Source organism: Drosophila rhopaloa, unplaced genomic scaffold (assembly GCF_018152115.1).
Source record: "Drosophila rhopaloa isolate 14029-0021.01 unplaced genomic scaffold, ASM1815211v1 contig_159, whole genome shotgun sequence".
Lineage (NCBI taxonomy): Eukaryota > Metazoa > Arthropoda > Insecta > Diptera > Drosophilidae > Drosophila > Drosophila rhopaloa.
Window position 1 is genome coordinate 980,702 of NW_025335038.1, and position 19,142 is coordinate 999,843.

At 42.8% G+C, this 19,142-nt stretch overlaps 4 protein-coding genes across 5 annotated transcripts; 1 reads left to right on the forward strand and 3 right to left on the reverse strand.

The window, feature by feature from the left end:
• Positions 1 to 321: 321 nt before the first annotated feature.
• Positions 322 to 1,919, reverse strand: LOC108051603 (retinoid-inducible serine carboxypeptidase). The gene is made up of 4 exons (XM_017133749.2): positions 1,863 to 1,919; positions 982 to 1,767; positions 737 to 922; positions 322 to 677 (listed from the first exon to the last, which is right to left on the reverse strand). The coding sequence occupies exons 1-4, from the start codon at positions 1,912 to 1,914 to the stop codon at positions 382 to 384; spliced, it is 1,320 nt and encodes a 439-aa protein (XP_016989238.2). The 5' UTR covers positions 1,915 to 1,919; the 3' UTR covers positions 322 to 381.
• Positions 1,920 to 2,510: 591 nt separating this feature from the next.
• LOC108051606 (ras-related protein Rab-14) lies at positions 2,511 to 4,215 on the forward strand. Of its 2 annotated transcripts, none has more exons than XM_017133752.2 (2): positions 2,511 to 2,808; positions 3,142 to 4,215. In XM_017133752.2, the coding sequence occupies exons 1-2, from the start codon at positions 2,629 to 2,631 to the stop codon at positions 3,601 to 3,603; spliced, it is 642 nt and encodes a 213-aa protein (XP_016989241.1). In that variant the 5' UTR covers positions 2,511 to 2,628; the 3' UTR covers positions 3,604 to 4,215. The 2 variants fall into 2 exon arrangements, with proteins under 2 accessions (XP_016989241.1, XP_016989242.1); XM_017133753.2 differs by lacking the exon at positions 2,511 to 2,808 and adding an exon at positions 2,986 to 3,075.
• Positions 4,216 to 4,259: 44 nt separating this feature from the next.
• LOC108051605 (vesicle transport through interaction with t-SNAREs homolog 1A) lies at positions 4,260 to 5,128 on the reverse strand. Its single transcript, XM_017133751.2, has 2 exons — positions 4,926 to 5,128; positions 4,260 to 4,863 (listed from the first exon to the last, which is right to left on the reverse strand). The coding sequence occupies exons 1-2, from the start codon at positions 5,017 to 5,019 to the stop codon at positions 4,265 to 4,267; spliced, it is 693 nt and encodes a 230-aa protein (XP_016989240.1). The 5' UTR covers positions 5,020 to 5,128; the 3' UTR covers positions 4,260 to 4,264.
• A 319-nt stretch (positions 5,129 to 5,447) lies between these two features.
• Positions 5,448 to 12,583, reverse strand: LOC108051604 (probable serine/threonine-protein kinase DDB_G0280133). Its single transcript, XM_017133750.2, has 2 exons — positions 12,324 to 12,583; positions 5,448 to 7,375 (listed from the first exon to the last, which is right to left on the reverse strand). The coding sequence occupies exon 2, from the start codon at positions 7,256 to 7,258 to the stop codon at positions 5,648 to 5,650; it is 1,611 nt and encodes a 536-aa protein (XP_016989239.1). The 5' UTR covers positions 7,259 to 7,375; positions 12,324 to 12,583; the 3' UTR covers positions 5,448 to 5,647.
• Positions 12,584 to 19,142: the final 6,559 nt, after the last annotated feature.

A 19,142-nucleotide genomic window follows, 5' to 3' on the forward strand; every position in this document is an offset into this window, starting at 1 on the left:
CTTTTTAATTTTTTTAGGATTCAGAGGAATATTTTAGTATTTTGATCAGATTTTGTGATTAACGAAATTGACATCTCAAGGATTGAAATTCAATTTCTTATTAACTCTGACTTCACTGTCACGATTCCGTTTAAAAAGCTTATAAATTAATTGTGTTATGTAATAGTTTTAGGCCGGCGCCTAATTGCGTAATAATAACGTAACCAGTCTTAGGCTTTCAATATTTTAAAAATTGAATCCTCAATTTTTGTTTATAAGCAATTATAAAAATACATTTAAACAAATTTTTTGAAGGGATAAACAAAAAAAAATTCGGGTTAATTAAAACAGTGAGTATACATATGTTTGTATACCGAGTTTATTAGTTTGAACAGAACAAATTTATCCAAAAGTGGTAAACTCTCGCAGGACGTGACTCATCGCCGCCGAATTGTCCGCCGGAGCCATGTGCCCACTTCGGTTGATCCAGAACATGGTGAAGTTACCGCCCGACTTTTGATATCCCTCCAAAATGCGATCCACGGAAATGGCGTTCCTTGGAGCAGCCAGGTATTCGTCCCTGCGGCTCCAATCCAGTTTGGCTATCCAATTTACTGTACCCGGAGTGGCACAAATCAAATCCAGGCCACCGGAGAATACGCCCACCTTCAGAGGAGTCTTCTCCAGCAATTCGTTCACTAAAATTGACATAGTTGGCTAAGAATATCTCTCATAAATATAATCATTTGGCCCTTGCCTATGTGAATGACGGGCTTCATGAAGTCGGTTCTATGGATGTCGAAGGTGGTACCACTCTGCGATCCCCAGACGACATTCGAAGGGATTCCCAGGGTTTCGGCCACCGGACCTCGCATCAGATCCTCCAACAACTTAGTGCGATCCTCGTCGATATCGTACTTCACCATGGTGCGGTAGAGGCGTTCTTTAGGCAAAATATCAGGTTTTAAATAAAAAGGTCTAATTCGAAAATAAGCTGATCACCTTCGGTAGTCATGGACATTTGCCTCTGGTAGAGACCGCCCTTAGTTTCCTTGAGGACATTGTAGAAGTCCACGCCCTTGGAGGCCTTCATCACCTCCCACTGGGTGTTGCCCCACTGATAGGTGGCCTGGATCCATCGCTCCTCCTCCACCAACTGAGCCGTGAAGTTCGCCGCCTCCTGGATGGCTTTGTATCCCTCGTGATCCACAATGCCCAGTTCCTTGAGGAAAGGTCCCCAGGCGAGCACAGAGTCAATGGGTGAGGTCCAAGGGTCGCCCAAGGCCACCGAGGTGAGGTTGCTCTTCACCTCTCCCCGCTCCTTGGCGTAGTAAAGCTCCAGGGCAAACTCCGGAGCCATCTTGCCGCCGTAACTCTCACAGAAGATGTGCAGCGGTACCTCCTCGAATTCCGGGTGCAGCGTGTAAAAACCCTTCATCAGCTCCACCAGATCGAGGGCGATTTCCTTATTGGTGGCCGTGTAGTGAGCCGTGTTGTCCACGTAGCTGAAGCCACTGCCCACGGGATTGTCGATGAACAGGACGTTCATGTCTTTCACCCAGGTCCAGTTGCGCCAATCACCGTACAGATCGACGGGTCCGAGTTCCTCGAAGTTTCCATATCCAGTGGAGGAGGCACCAGGACCTCCTTGCAGCCAAATGGCCAGTGGTCTTTCCGTGTAGCTCGAAACATTGGCGGTGGTGTAGTACAGCCAATAGAACATATGAGCACCGGGACGCACGTCCACGTAGCCCCAATCCTGATCGCCAGGTCCGTAGCCTGGCTTTCCTATTATTTTCAGTTTAATCGTTAAGAGATAGCTATTAATACAGGGCCTGTCGATTGCTTTTTTTTAAAGATAGCGCTTGATTTACGATTATTACCATGCGCCAAGGCGGCGAAAAACGCCAGGAATGTTACCAGCCAAATCGACATCTTCAACTGGGAGTGAAAATGGGGCTCGTGGCTTTATTTAAAGGGTAGGCTTTTATCAGTAGCGGTAGCCATCAGATAATGGTTTTTAAAAAATGATAGTCACATCAATCGAACTGGTTCCTGATAGTATTTAGCGAAACCTCATTTTATCATGGATCGGTATTATAAAGTCTGAAAATCACAGTAACTAACGCAAGTAGTTCTTCTGTCTTAAATATTAACCACATACATTTGTATGTATATTTACAGACAAATATTTTTTGGACTCAAAACTAAAACTATTTTGTTTTGAGAATATTATTTTTCTTTAAATGCTTATTTTAAATTTTTTGAATTATCCTGTATAATTTTGCAGACATTTTGTAGTATTATTTTTCAAAACATTTATATCTAATTAAATTTCACACGATTATTTTTCACTAGACCCTCTAAAAGTTTATTATTTGTAATTTGTGATCGTAACTACGGCGGGCAGCTGTTTTTAAATTCCAAATCTTTATCAGAACTGATAAAACAATTCAAATTCGATGAAAGTAAGAGAATTATCAAGCCTCGATAACTTTTAAAAGGCTGGCAACGCTGTGATGGGCAATGTTTTTGCAAGAACAGCTGTTGGCGCTTTGTTTTTTTCGTCGTCTTTGTGTCTGCAGGTCCAAAACTATCAAACTATCATTAATCCAATTAATTTTGCATAAATAAAGGCGAATCACAGCGATGGCCACGATGCGCATACCCAAACAGAAGGTGATCCTGTGCGGCGATTACGGAGTGGGCAAGAGCTCCCTGTTCCGGCGATTCGCCACCAACACCTTTGTCACGGATACGGATCGCAAATCCACGCTGGGACTGGACCACATCGATAGGGAGTATAGCGTCAATGAGAAGCAGATCAAGGTGGGTTTTGGGTGGCAAACGAGGACTGCAATCTTGGCTAAAAGTTACCCGTAGAGAATAGAGCAATGGTAACATTGTAACAAGAATAACATTCTACTATTCGGGAACTCTTACGATGATATATGCTATAGTTCTTTGACTTTCTATGTCCCAATATAGTAGTTTCTTTCCGAATCTTCTATTTAAGTCACTTTCAAATCTTTTAACGAATCAAATTCAAAATCCCTTTGGCTATCCAAAAAACACAGTTTTAAATACACCCAAGAAGTACCCTATTATATATGACCTACTAAGTGTGTGGTAACCCATTAACAAACCCCCTACAATTTATAGCTCCAACTGTGGGACACTGGCGGCATGGAGCGCGTGGCCTCGGTGACCTCCTCGTACTACAAATTCGCCGAAGGAGCTATCCTGGTCTTCGCCTTGGACAATGCCGCATCGTTTCACTCGCTGTCGCAGCATTTGCTGGACATTGTGACGTATGCGGAGAACGCCAAGATCTTCATTTGCGGCAACAAGAGCGATCTGGAGGGCAGGGAGCCGGAGGTGAGCGACGAGGAGGTGGAGGCCTTCTGCGAGCAGTGTCACTCGTTGATCAGTGCCACCTACAAGACCTCCTGTCGCAGCGGCGGCGGCGTGGAGGAAATGTTTCAGGACATCTCAAGGCAACTGGTCCAAGCAAATCGCTCCAAGATGGAGCTGCAGGCTCTGGAGCACAAGAGCTTCCAGGTGGACACCGCGGGCAGCAGTGCGACGATCAACGAGGAGGATGGATCCTCCTGCGGCTGCTAGCAGTTGGGGAACATTGAGTTTGGCTAGGCATCCACATCCTGGCCAGGCTCAATGACCCATGCAGAGATGCATTTTCACTGTTTCCTTTATTTATTAACAGTTATTGGCTATGTTTATTGTTTTTTGATACATGTTCATTTTAAATTGATACGAAAAATACGTCCCGAATGCGAACACGAGTCATAGAGTAGGATTAGTTATTAACCAGACGCCAAACATTAACCATTTAAACTTTGTACACGTAAATAAGGATGGGTCAATACGAAAATGTAGGAAATGAAAGTATGCAGTAAGAACTTTGACTAACAAAAGAATAACGTAAACGAAATGGGTCTTAGTCATATCCTTAAAAGCTATTGGGTCAGAAAAATTAACTTTATGGTTATGTAACTTTAATAACCTAAGCAAATACTTTTAAATGTGTCCTATTTTTGGCTTCAATTTTACACTTTTAATGAACAGGTCGAAATTATACTAAACGATTCGCATTGAAAGTAATGAACCCATCCTTTCGTATATAGATTAGTGCGTAAGCCTGCAGCTTTCTTCCACAGAATATCTCGTAAAGATAAACTATGCTAAACAATAAATAATCAACTCACGAAACTGGAATGGATACCCTCTAAATTTGGGCTACAAATAGGTTTCTCTGCTAAAATTACTACGACGTGACGGATGTTGTAGAGCTGGGTGCAAAAGTCAAATAGAGACTGACACCCACGGCCACAACAAAACAGACACCCACTCCATATAGTACTACCTTTTCCCTCAAAGCTCTCAACATCATGGTGTTGAGGGTGCGGGAGGCCCTTCCCAACTCGGCATTGGTTTCCCGAAGACGCGCCCTGGCTCCCTGGAGCGTTTCCCTTTGGTGATGAAGGTCGTTCAGCACCTGGGCGCCCAGTTGCTCCGTTTCCACCGCCACTCGATATCCCTCAGTCAGGCGATTGCCCGTTCTTTCGATCCTCTCCGAGTTGTCCAGGAGGCGCTGCCGTTGATCCGTGCTTATGGACACATCCTCGTAGCTGTCACCCAAGTCAAGAGTGGTGAACGCATTGGCCTGGGCCTTCTGTTTATCCTTGCTCATCCGGTATTCCGCCTGCAGGCGTTTTAGTTCCGCCTGGGCCACCTGCAGTTTGCCATTGAAGCTGCTCCGCTGTCCGGGATTCAGTTCCCTCACCTCCAGGCCCATTTGCTCCAGCAGTTCCTGGGCCTCGGCCATACTGCCATCGATCTTGCTGCACAAATCATGGCGTTCACCTGGGGTAAATTGTAAAGTGAAAACTAATCATAGTGTCCCTGGAAAATCAACACCCACTCACTGTTGTTGCTTTGCTGCTGCAGTCGTCCAATATGGGCCGTTATTTCGGCTATTAAGGAAGCATACTGCTGTTCGTATTGCTCCAGCAGCGACATTTGTGCGGTTTAGTGCCCGATTTGTTGTTTATTTTATTTGGTATTGTGCTCAGCAAAAATTTGCAGAATTTATTTTCTTGCTATAAAACGTAAACATTGGAGGAGTGTAGCCAAGGTGTGGTTTGGGTAATAATCCTGAGGTATTTTTATGGCTTGGTCACTCTGATGTGAATGCAGCATTGCCAGAGTAATCAATAAATAACGGTCGATTTCAAGGATATAAATGGATTTTCTGGGTTTATTATGGCAATAAAAAATCAGATTAATATGTTCTATATTTTTTAAATGCAACTTACTCCAAACATTTTTCTGATCACGTTTCTATAAAAAGCGGGTAATCCAGAAATTAAAAACAATTTCAGTGTAATGTGTAAGACCCACTTTTAAAATATAAATAACATTAAACAACATTTTTGATCATTATTAAAATTCCATTTTAATGTTCTTATAGTAATTAATAAATTAATGAATTATGTTCAGAGCTTTATGCGAGTAGAGATTCTTCGTATCCTAAACAACTCGTTTGGTGGTAGTACGAATTAATAATACTACTTGATACATATGTACACTGTTCATCACATTTGTGTTTTGTGCTTCTCCTGGAGATTACCCATCTCGACTATTCTACTCAACCCTCGACCAGAGTGGCCTTGTCCCCTTTGCGGAGCACCAATTCCAATTGGGAGAGCAGACCGATTGCCCGGAAGTTCTCTTTGAAGAGCACGAAGTCCTCCAGAGGTTTTAGGTACTCCAAGGCCTGGTGATAGCTGTCCAATTCTTTGAGCATGGCCAAGGCTTTCTTGTCCTCGGGTTCGGGGGATGTGTGGCCATTGGATTGGCTGCCAGAGGAACTGCTGCCTGCTCCTCCATTGGAGATCTTCCTGGGCGAGGCGGGCGCAGAGGCTGGTTTGGCCGGAGCTAGCGCTGGGGAATCCTTTCCTTTGGCGGAAAGTGCGGGCGTAGACTTGCCACTCGGTCCGCCTCCCTTTGGGGCATTCTCCTTGCTGCTGGCACTGTCCCTTCCCCCGCTGTTGTTGTTATTCTGCTCCTTGGGACTGGGACTCCGGCTGTCCTTGCCGGTCAAAGTGGACTCTGCGAGGGCTAGCGGTGGCGAGGTGACCGACGAGTTGATCTCCTGCACTTCATCGTCATCGGGTGACTCCATTTTGGGCCTCTTGGCCAACTGAACGGGCTGGAAGGGACTGGCTCGCTGGGGAGGAACATTTGGCGGCAGTTGGGGCTGAAAGGGTTCCCTTTGCGGTGGCATGGTGGGTGGAAATTGCGCCTGCTGTTGCATCTGCTGCTGTTGCTGCTGCTGCTGGAGTTGCTGCTGCATTTGCTGCTGATGCCGCTCGAAGTAAAAGTCATTGAAGCTGGCGAATCCTGGGTGTGGCGGAGGAGGATGCCCAGGATGTCCGGGAAATGGTGGCCAGGGGTGACCCATCTGCTGTGCCATGTGCTGCTGCTGGAGGGCAAATTGTTGCTGCTGCTGCTGCTGCTGGTGTTGCTGTTGCTCCTGGTAGCTCTGCTCCTTGACGTCCATACTGTCGTCGTCCTCTTCGTATTCCCCGTACTGCTGCATATAGGTCATGTACTGCTCGGGCATCTCCTCCAGCTTCGCGACTCGTTCAGCACTGGCGGGCGGAAAGAGGTGGGCCAGGTCTTGGACAATGTCTGGGATCCACAGGGAGGATCCTAGGGGCTTCAACTGATTGCTGGCCAGCTTCTGGGCAAAGCCCTGTAGGTGCGTCTCCCGGAAACGGTTCAGCCAGCGATTGTCTGCGATGAAGGAGGTGCTGCCGACGACCTGCCTCGCATTCTCCGCCTTGTCCTTGATCATTCCATGGGTGATGCTGCCTCGCAGCTGGGGATTTATGTTTGCTCTGACCAGCCACTCGTAGACCACCGCATTGATGTAGGCGCACTTCCTGCTCCTCTCGATCTCCTCCACCATGGCTTGTTGCTCCACGGCCTCCAGGTTGGAGGGCACCTCCAATCGCAGGGTGGGCAGAGCATTCGACTGGAGCCTTCTGCCCCCCAAAACACTGGGATCGAAGTGCAGGGCACACACCACCGGCTTCTTGAAGGGCACAATCCTCCGCAAGGAGGCGTGGCACGCCTCCTTCCACAGCTTGTGGAAGGGATTCTCCGGTCGTGGAAAGGCGAAGAACTGCATGCTGGGATGCTGGCGCGAGTTGGACAGACAACCAATGATGCAGCACCGCCGGATGGTCGGCATCTCGACCTGCGGATGGAATTGCTGTTGGCCCCGAATCTTAAATGTTGAGGTGCTGGCGTTGCTCACGCTTCGCCAGGCCACGAAATGGAAAGAAAATTAAAACAACGTCACCGGAATCTGCAAGGGAAGGTATTCACACATTAGTTTACAGAACTTTGGGAGGGAAACTGTCAGATCTTGAGTTTCGATTTGGCCGCATAGAAAATTCCCGTTAGAATGTAGTTGGTGTGGCAAGCCTAATTGGATTTAATGCGGTCTGGCAACCTCTAACCCTTTTGTTTTGGCGGTTCGTTGGCAACAAGTGTTTGCATGTGAGATTTGATTGTAAAATTGGGTGTATATCCACTCAAATTTTAAAGACTATGTTTTGGGATTGATCCGTTAATGTAGAAAGCATAAGAAAGCTTTAAGTAAAAGTAAAACAAGAGCTACTTTTCAAATAACTTAGTAGTCGATATAAGAAAGGAAAGCACTTACGTATCTAAATAATAAGAAAATAGCCGTTGGCTAGTTGTAAAACTACTTCGATATTTATATTAATTTTAAATTTCAAACAACATGAAAATTAACTTGGTGATTTTTATGAATAACCTGTATAATTTGATTTTCGATTGAATGATTAACATGGGTAAATACCCCGTTTGATCTCAGCTTCTCAGAACTCAGATATGCCAATGAATCAGCTTTTCGAGAAGGACAACTATTATAAATGTATAATGAATTCGATGAACAAACTAGTGTTTATCTTATGGGACTTAAAAAGCTCGAGCTCTAGTACATGACTCAGCGAAATGATGGCAACCCAAATGTATAGATACACAAAACTATATCAGAGTATTTTATATAGACGCGACCTCTAGGCCTCCATATAGCATCTGCCAATAGCACGACCACTTCAGAGAGTTTGAGTGCACAAGAGGAATACGAGGGCAAAGCAGCTAGAGAAAAGATACAGATAGTTGGGAGAGATGCGTACGCCTTCGGAAATCGATACAGCCCCCAAAAAACCAGAACCAAAGCCATACCTCCAGGGCCCCATATCACGAACACTCACCCACTTGTGGTCTTGTATTTTATATCTTTTAGATACACACCACTGGTAATTTCAACAGAGGGGCCTGGCTAAAGCGAACAACTCTGAGCCGCACCCCTTTTCAAACGCCTCCAGAGTTTCGGAGCGACAGATATATGTATGTACATCTGTAGAGCTCAGCTGAGTCACGGATCGAAACCCACCTGCCTGAGTCAGAGCCGGTCTTTGGATTAGCACAGCCCCCCAGAGATCGAGATCGGGATCCAAGTGATTTAATGCGAACAGCATGTCCGTTTCATTTTTTTTCACACTAAAATCGGGTCAAACAACTATGATTTGTGTTTTTTTATATTCGGATTTGAGTTAATGACTTGACTTTCACTGTACTATAACAAGTGCTAAATCCGGGTAATTAAATGAAAATAATTTTTAATAAGAATTATAAACACAATTTATTTTAAATTATATAGCATTGCCATTAAATAGCTTTGATATGGTAATAAGAGACTCTTAAGAACCATGTATTCAAACAGTAATAGAATAATCACGAAAAAGGGGAGTATCTGTTGATATGGGGTTCCTAAATTTAGAACATGCTAATGAAAAAAGAAATAAATATTGTTAAAGTTGGTCTTTGTCCAGAGATAAGAAACAACAAAATCAATGACTCTTCTTAGAAAATTCGAGAAATGTATTCTTTGACTAATAACTGATAAGAGTTAAGTGGATTTAAAAATGGGAATGGAGATAGGCAAGGTTTATGAGAAAAAGTCAAAATGGGGGATGAATTATCTTTCAATTTTTAAAATTTATGAGACAACTTGAGCTGGCTTATCTCAGGATCCGTTTCGATTTGCTAATAAAGAAAATCTTGTCTTTGTTGCTCTCATCGTAGAATTCAACGCTAAAGATTTAATGCGAATTTTTAAGATACGGATGGCCAAATCCCAAGGGGGTTAACTCGAGGTTATGTCCGGTGGTTCCCCCGCTTCCTTCCATTTCCCAAGTTGTTGACACGGATTTACGGAATTGGGTTTTTCCTCCTGGCCAGCTTAGGGGTTGCTCACTGTTCCATCGCTCTTTCTGGCTGATTCTGATTCAGATTCCGATTCCCGTCCCTTTTCCATGCCTCGGGCAGCTGTTCGCTCTACTTGAGCAAAGTTTTTGTGCCGGAAACTTCTTGGCAGCAGCGCTGCCAGCGTCAAAGTTTCGCAGCCCGAGAAACCCAAACTCAGACGAACCGAAGGAACAGGAACCCAAGCCCAAACCCAAGGAACCCTTCCACTTTTCCGTCTTGAAGATACTCGCACCTTGACACACACACACAACGCGACTGCGCTTCGTCTATGCCTTGGCCTAGTGTGTGTGCGAATCTGTGTGTATATGGATATACACACGCACACCAAGGCATGGTCGAGTGCACTACACCATCAATTCCAATTCAAATCTCCCCTGACTGACTCGCTTTATAAATGGTTTTATATTTCCTTTTATGTCGTTCTCTATGGCCCAAGCTATGGCCATTGCTATGGCTATGGCTATGACTATGACTATGGCTCAGACTCTGAGTATGGCTATATATTTACAGCAGCGGCTAAATTAATAGTGGTGGGTTTTGCAAAGTTCTTGAGATATACACCTCATATCCTAATTTTTCAAGATTTATAGGGCATTATTTGAGCAAGGATTTTGAAAAGAAATTAAAACAAAAAAATTCATCAGAAACCTGTTGTCTTCAAATCCATTTTAAAATTTTGTAAGTTTTTTTGAAATTTAAAATTTTTGATCAAATGCACAAAAGTATTTAAAGTATCGTAAAATATCACTAAAATAATTAATATATAACAATTAATAAAAAAAATACGTCAAAATCGTTTTAAGGTAGGTAAGGTTTTATTTGAAACTCGATAATGTTTCGATTTCATAAAGGTTCTCATTCTGTAAATACTAAAATACTCTTCTATAAATTATTAAAATGGCAGAAAATCGGTATTCGGTTAACGCCACTATTATCTTGGTGGCGCCTGTAAATATATACAGAGCATCGGATGCGGACGTTGGACGTGAACGTGGATGTAGCTCCAAGTACGAGTATCTCGACATCTCAGCTCGCTCAGTTCAGTTCGCCTGTTCAGTTCTTGCCTTTCTTTCCCTTATATCGATTGGCACTTTATCTTAATCGCCTCGAGAGTTGTCCCTCGCCAGCCCCCGGGGGGATTCCCCGTGCCAAGTCCTACTCCTCTCCTCCTCCTCCTCTTTGCCTTCCCTCCCCAATCTGCAGATTCCGAGTCCGATTCCCCACTCACCCTAATGGCCGCCTATGTCGACGACTGGGCTGCCTTAGCTCCTGGGTTCTTCGTGAAATTTCGTGCAGCGTCATTATCATCGGAGCCATCAAGATGATGCCCCGGTCTGGGTCCCAGTCTCAGTCTCAGTCAAAGTCCCAATCCCATTTGCAGTTTCCAAACCGAACCGAACCCTGGTTCCCTTTGTTGGCCACATATCTTTTGTATCTCTGTATCGCAGTATCTCCAGCCATTGTTCGCCTAGGAAGTTTTCGGTTCGGTTTTTTGGCCCGGTTCGTTTATACGTTCTACCTACCTTCTGCCTTGCGCCCTTTTGTCCATACTCTATGCTATACCCTATATATAAGCAAGTATAAGTATTCCCCCGTCCCGGATTCCCATACCCATGCCCATACCCATGCCGTACCCGCCGCACTGGGGATTAAGCTGGTAGTTTTGGGTTTCACTCGGTTCACGATGTCAGGTAATTTTGCGATTGGTTTTCGTCTTTCTTGGGCTCGGGCTCTGGCATGAGTTTACTTATTTATCTTATATCTCAAGGTGGTTTGGTCGGACCTTTTTGGGCTGGTTTAGCAGCAGCGCATAAATGGATGTTATATAGCATGGCATGCCATGATTCGAATTTCGGTCTGTCTCTGTCGCTGTGTTTGTAAGTTTGTTCAGATTTGAGGGGGAAGATATACTCATGGGAATAAAGAAACAGACTATGTCTATGCTGGGTACATATATTATGTGTGTTTGTATCTCGGTTTTATGTCTATGAGGTCATTAATGTGAGATATGGGTTTTATAAAAGATTTTGTTCGATGTTTTGCTGCCGACTGAGAGAGATTGATTTTGGTCTATTTGTTAAATACATAAAATGTTTGTAGTCGATGAAAACTTATTAAAGTGAACATTTTGAAATAGAATTTAATTTCAAAATTGACTACAAAAAAATCTTCGAGTTACTGAATCGATTCTAATAAACACATCAGTATTGACATAGTATTATAATATTTGAGACAAATAAATTCTAATAAGCTGGCCTTCAGTTAATAGCTATGCACAATTCAAACTGTTTGAATAATGAACCACTTTTGTACTTTTAGATATCAACATGTTTATAATAGGCATCTGAAGTAAACAAAGAATCAAACCATCATTGATATTGGCACTTTATCATAAATAGGACTACTTCAATTTAATAAAGTGGTTTTCGGTAAGCAGCTTTACATATTAGTCATGCCCCATTAAATCCCAAAACACCCATTTCCGCCCCACTGACACACCCACTTAAATTTCGAATTGTCCTTGTCCGTTTCAAGGACTCTCACCCCGAGGAGCACGTTTATTCAATTGGCGCCAAATCAACGGGCAATGTACCCTTATCACACCCACAAGCACACAAACACAAGCTCGCTCGCCAAACATCAGAATAAATAAACTCGCGTAAAATCAAACAAATGCTAAACCAAAACAAACCGCTCTGCCGCCGTTGACTTCGCAGCCGCCGCGCGGTCTAAGGAACTCAAATAAAAACAAAAGCGGGGATTTTTTAAAAGCACACCCACACACTCAAACCCACATGCAAATGCGGCTTTTTTAATTGCAAGCACACACAAACACACCGCAACAATAACAACAAAGGCGTCGGCAGCGACGGCGACCGAATCTCAAGACCCCGTTTGTTTACATCCCATTCACATGGCGTATTATCACCCATCCGCCGAGTGGGACTACTCACATCCAGTGTCACCGAAAAACAAGCGTGCTCGCCGATATATCCACATGCACCGGTCTAAAAATCCAGGCCTCTATGAGTAGGGTATGGCCGCGATATATATACGATATTTCGAACCACTCGGGAATCAAGGGAAAAAACCTGCGGAACGCGATGTGTGAACCGCCGCCAACGAACGTTCAGCACAGAGTGTACGAAACTAGCGACATCATCATCGCTACAGCTACAGCTACAGCTACGGCTAACAGCCACGACTCGACGAACGACCCCGACCGACTCGTTTTTCCCATCTATAGGAAATATTTAATCCCAAACAAGCCATGCCAAACCAAAAACCTAAGGCAGTGGCAGCGATGCGGCAGAGGCGCCGGCAGCGCAGCAGCAGAAGCTGAAGAAGCGAAGAAACGACGGCAAGGACGGCTGGATGCCAAGAACCTCTCGACCTGGGATGCCAAAGATGCTACGGAAATAGCTGAATCGCAAGCGAATATGAACTGTATTAAAAATACCTTTAACAAGCTATAATATACCTCGATTTGTCCGCAAGCTAAGGTGTCCGTTCAGTAGAGAGACCTACAGTCCTATTCCTATGATACTTAATACCTTCACCATTTAATTGAGCAGTCTAAGAAAGTATTTGCAATGATGTCAAACTGCTGAAACCTTACCACTCGGAATTCCTATTTTTAAAATTTATACTCTGTGTTATAAATAGCATTATAAAATATTAGAGAATTTTTAGAATTTTAGGTTAACAGCGTGATTTAGAAAACCCTTTACTTGGGCTGAATCATTGTAGGTCCTGCCAAAAAAAAACCGTAGCATACTTTTTGGCGAGCAACTAAGGGTACAATTTAATAGGTTAACAAAAAACTTTCCCAATCAATATGAAATTTTGTGTTTGAATAGAAATAAGAAAGCAAAGGATTTGCTTCTAATATTTTTTTACTAAGTGACTACTGGGTATAAAAACTTTTCGAAAAATGAATATCGCCAGAAAATAGCCAGGCCCTCAGCTCTACTCTATTAGAGGGCGCCGCAGTCGACGCAGACGTCGGAGTAAGACGTGAAAAACAAACAGTGAGAGCGACAACAAAAGTAGCAAGAACTGAACGGGCGACTGAACGTGGAACCGCCGAATAGACAGACAGACAGACAGACAGAAGCGGGGGTGGTGTCAGTTGTCGGGCGTCTCGTCTGTCAGCCGTCGGCGATATATGCCCGAAGAACCGAACTCTAAATCCCCACCGAACCCGAAAACCGAACCAGAATCCGACTTCCGAATACGAATACGAATACGAAGCCCAACCTGTCATCTCGTCTCGTCCTACCTTTGGGGTGCGTTTTACTTTTACGGCTTCAGTTTGGGGCGCTTGTACATAGAGCTCTCTGATGGGTTTTTCGGGTTTTCGGGCTTACGTAGAGCCCGCCATGGAAACTGCCTCCCTCCCACTCCTATATCATCCATCTCGCCATGTTTGTGTGTATCTGAATCTGTCTTTTGAGGTGGGTGAGTGGTTTTGGTTGTGGGTCTGACGAAATTCGCTTGGAATTCCGGTATCTATCTGCATGAGTCAGGTATATCTATATATTTTATATATGTATGATACCCAGTGCTTGTGACTGGTAATTATATCTATTTTTGGGTATTATTATTGACTCTTTCGATTTTAAAATCGCTATTGGGGTGAACCATGTTTGGGAACACTATAGTTTTTAGAAATCGTTAAAAGTGATCTTTATAAATGTATCTTTATATTTTTCACAAACATTATTTAAGTCGGAATATTTTTGAACTATTTAAAATTTTAAAAATTGTATGTTAAATATTTATTGGAATAATCGTCCAAATGTTTATACGCCGTTCAGGTAAGTCGGACCCTTACACGAAAACGATCTTCCTTGAGTTTCCCTGCCTTTTGGTTCACTCGAATGGCCCGGCTTGTAAGTTTTAATTTTCGTTTGTCATCGGGCCAATTTAAACAAGTTTTCTTATGGATACTCCATATAAGCGAGTCGTGATGCTGAGATGCTTGGATCGGGTTCGCATTCGGGTTCTTGGGACATTCACTATAGGCATTGTAGACACTCATCAGCTAGCAAAGTGCCAGGGCAACTATAATGTATATATAAGCGCACGTACAGAAAATCCATTCCAAGCCAAAACACACACATATCTTAGAGATGCTGGGGAGCTGATTTACCGTGGCCATGTGTATCTTGTATATATAGCTGTAACTTGAAGTATCGCTGCCCGGTTTGGTAGGCGATTGGGTTTGAGATTGGGACCAAATAACTTGGACGTCGGCAGCGACGCCGGCAGAGGTCGAAATCGTTTTGATGGATTAGTCTTGATACAAGTTGAAGATACAAATGGATAACGCTCAGTTAGGGTTCGTATTTTTTGGTCGGTTCCCTTCCACTTCGATTTGCCTCAATGCGAGATTGTTTTTCGGTGGTGGGAATTCGCACACGTAGCATATATCCCAGCTAGTATATATTAGGTATGTGTATATATAAAAGCAAAAGTATTGGAAAAGGTATAAAACCACAGCATCAACCTCTGCGGCGGGTGGTGCTGATGGGTGGGTGGTTCTGGGCTGGGTGGCCTGTGCGCTTTGGGACTCCGGGTTTTCTCGGATGCTCGGATGCTTGACGATGACTCGACTCTATTATATTATATTCCAGCAGCTATCCGCCACTGACCAGCCAAGGAAACTTTTCCACAAATGCTTTTTTGCGGCGGCGGTGGCAGTCGCAGGGGGTAAAAGCCCTTGGCAACCTTTAGAAACGAGCTGGAGCATCGAAGAAAATGACCTTTCCTTTTGCCATTTCATGACTCCGAATTCGAATCCGAAGTGATTGCGATGAGCCAGGAACCCTACAAGCACACACCCTCAAGCACACACATTTGGACTCGCACAGAAACATATAAACAGTCCAACATCTATAAATCGCATTTCACTAAGCCGAATGTTCTTTAACTTGAGGAAAATTGAGTGGTAATAGGGTTTCATGATTAAGCTTGTACAGCTGGGACTCCTTAACATCAACTTCAACGATTCTTGAATCGAATTATTCAAACGAAATGCAGCCTCATTAAAATATTTTGGGCAAAAAATATGAAAGAACATTTTTTTTTTAATTTAATACTTTTAAAATGTTGTTGTACAGTAGTTGATGTGGTACTTCCACCACAACAATTTTAACAATAAGTGAGAATCCTTTTATTTGCATCAATATCAGTCAGCGTCATTTAAGTCTATAAATTTTTTTTGAAAAAATATAAAAAAAATTGTATTTTTAGTTCACAAATAAAAAAACAAAAAAAAAAGTTTTTGAATCTACAGATTTAATGACATAAATGTCCCATTGAGAAAGCTAATGTTTCAAGCGGTAATGCTCCACTGTGAGTGGGAGGTCCACCCATCGCCCAGAGCCCGACTAAGCTCATCTATTATGACCTTTTTCTGGAGAGCCAGATGCGGGGATTTAGCCATGGAATTTATTATGGTTATGTATTATATTGAACCTAGCATCGCATTCCCTCCCCCACTTCTTCCCCCGAGACCGAGTGAGCATTGTGAAATCGTTGCCACGACCCGAGATAGTATTTTTCCATTACCTTTTTTGATTAGGTCCCGGGCCTTGGCCTCTGTTATTCGCTGGATTCCATTGCGATGCCAGTTTGAGGTTCGGTTTCGGTTTCGGTCTCAGTGTTCCGTTTTTGGTCCCTCGACCAATGCTGAAGGTATGTGCGAGTATCTCCACTGGTATCTCTGCATCTTTGCCCGTTTCCCCATTGTGCGCGCTATAATCTATATGTGATGTCCGCCTGCAGCGTCCGTCGGTCGTTCAGTCAGTTGGTTTCCCTGATTATCTGTCCCTATATAGCTGTGTGGTATGTGTGAGTATCTGTGCGACGACTGTCGCACCCAAAAGCACCATAGGGACCTGAATTTTTCCTAGTAATTTCCTTTGTGCCTTGTGCCACTCCAGTTGCCCTCCAGTTTTCCCTGGCCCGCCCGATTCTCTATTCCGAGCCACTGCCCCCTTGTTAGCACAGTCGACGCCGCTGTTAGATATCCCAATCCCGATTCCGATTCCGATTCCTATTCCAATCCCCCGCGCTGTCCATGTGCGATGTGAACTCATTGCTGTCGCTACTACGAGTTTATTGCCATTTCCATATCGGGGTTTTACATCTCGTGTTATGCCCTGAACTACTCGGTGGTGTAATATTGTTCCATTTGCACTGTAGTGGTGGCAACTGCCTTTTGGAAAAATCAGTACGGGACAGGGTATCTTAAAATCTAAGTGTGCGATCAACTCATTTAATTACATTTATTAAAAACCTTTTATTTGTTGAGTTAGAATTTACTGATAAGTTAGAATTAGATAATTCTGTAGTTGATTGCATTGATAACTATTGTGTAAGGGATATCCTTGGTTATAGTGTTGCAGTAATTTTTGTATGATGAAAAATATATGTTGCTTACCTAAATCGATCTGCATGAAAAAAATACTATTTTTTTGAAAAATTTAATACAAGATACCAATATATTTATTGTTTATTAACTTTACAAATTTTGTATACTTCGATTAGCGATCTCTATAAATATACAAATATTTAAAAAACAAATTCATATCTAACTTTATATGAAAAATATTTTTAAGAGATGTTGTCAAAATGTTTCTTATTATATTTCGAATACTAAGTAAACACTGATTATATATAAAAGTCTGCACACCACCACATTCCGTTGGGAATACCTCGGACTAGTCATCTCTAGCAAGGCAAACATGCGCAAAAACTGTACGATTTACTTTCATTTCAAAAAGCGAACAAATCGATTTATTTATACTAAAATCGAACCCAAATGAAGTCCAATACAGGTCGTTGGCCAAGAAGATTGGATTTGTATTTATAGCGGCCTTCCGAAAGTAGTAGGATATTTCGGAGGTTTGGAGGGAAAGCGGGACAGGATTGAGGGTCTTGGTGGTACCCTCATTCGAATCCTCTCGTCATCTTTTGCACAATAAAGATAGATTAGCATCTATCGACAGCAGTGTGCCTGCCAGAACGAGGAAGACGAAGTGCGAGTACAAAAAACCAACTCGAAACACTGGAACTCGGCGCATGACAGAAAGCCGGGAACCGAAATGGAAGCTGAGGGCACATCGTCATTATCGTCAGAGCCTCCAGAGACTCAGCTCAAGGGCCATCAGCATCGTCATCGTCATCGTCATCGTCTGCGGAATGGAATTGAGGCACTGCCTGCAGCTTCGAGAAGCCCAAAAGGCTTATGCCGAACAGACAACCCAAATAAGAAGTACGGGGTATAAAGCTAAATAGCAGAACCAGAGACTCAGATTCAGAGAACCAGACTTGTTTCGCCATCGCCACCATAGTCATCAGATCCAGTCGGTTCTCACGTTTTCCGCTCGGAATGTACATATACGAGTATATATATCTGCACTCTAGATGAACGGGTATTCGTAGAGTCGCTCTTGAGCCGGGGTCTACAGTTTTGGCGAGCCATTCATATTTGGCATACAATGGAAACGATTATGGCATCGTATGTATGTTTGGTGATTAAAGGGGTCGAATGGGTGAGTCTGGTATGATGAAAGAATCAATATTATATATGCAACTAACCGCCAGCCAAAGTAAATAAATGAAATGGAATACATTTACAGGATGCTGATGGATAGAGGGGGATGATGAAATGGGTATCTGAAAGGTTGACTTTTTGTTCTTCCCAGGGAAACTTCCCCGATATATTTAATGATCTCTTGAAGGTGACTAATCGAGCTGAGCAACTCTTCAATCTGGTGGACAGGCTTCCCCGATTTAAAAAATAAAGTCAAGGTAAACTACAAACTCTTTGGGAATTTTTGTTTTTAAAAAAATTCAAGGTAAACCACCAACTCTTTGGGACTTTTAGTTGTACAACTCTTCTACACAAGCTTTTTATTACGAAAAAGAATAATAAATAAATTCTAGAACTACCCCTATATATATTTTCAGACTAAAAATCTGCAGACCTCAAAATTTAATAAATTGCTTGGAAAAATAATCATGAAAAAGCTCTCTATGTTTCAACAATGAAAAACTTTTGTATATATAAAAGATAAAATTACCTTAATAAACTTTTGGGAACATGGCATGGCCGTTAGTCACGCCATACTCGATACCCACCCTTGTGGGTGAATAAAGTGACTGGAACCACTGGGACTCGCTGATTCTGACACAATAAAAAAAGTTACACCCAGAAGCGCTATATAAAAGCTATAAATAGAATAGGACCCAGAGCGCCAGCGTTTATAGTCTTAATCAAATACCAAGCCATACGATTATTCCTTATAAAGACTGTGAAATAAAAGCGTTTACCAATTTAATGCAATATGCAATTAAATTGGAAAGGGCTCTTAAAATATAAGTTTATTAGAGGGATGGAAGTCATTATTAAACATTAAAATACTCTTTCGTCTGCTTGGAATATATTAAATATAAGATTATTAAAAGGATAATAAGCATTGACTTTTGTTAAAAATTAAAGTAAAGCGTAATTTATTATCCTACTAATTGTAAGATTTCGATTCAACATCTTTTTAAAATTGCATAATAACAACACCCTTGCAAGGGTATAAATGGGATATTAACATACTTTTCATTTATCGCGATTCACCCCAAAATCCCTTCAACAATTCCCCCCCTGTAATATATTTCTGTAATTCCAGCGATCACAAACAGTTGCGTAGCATCATAAAGCTCCTGCGCGACAAAGCCCACATCAACTGTTCCCAATTGTACGTTTT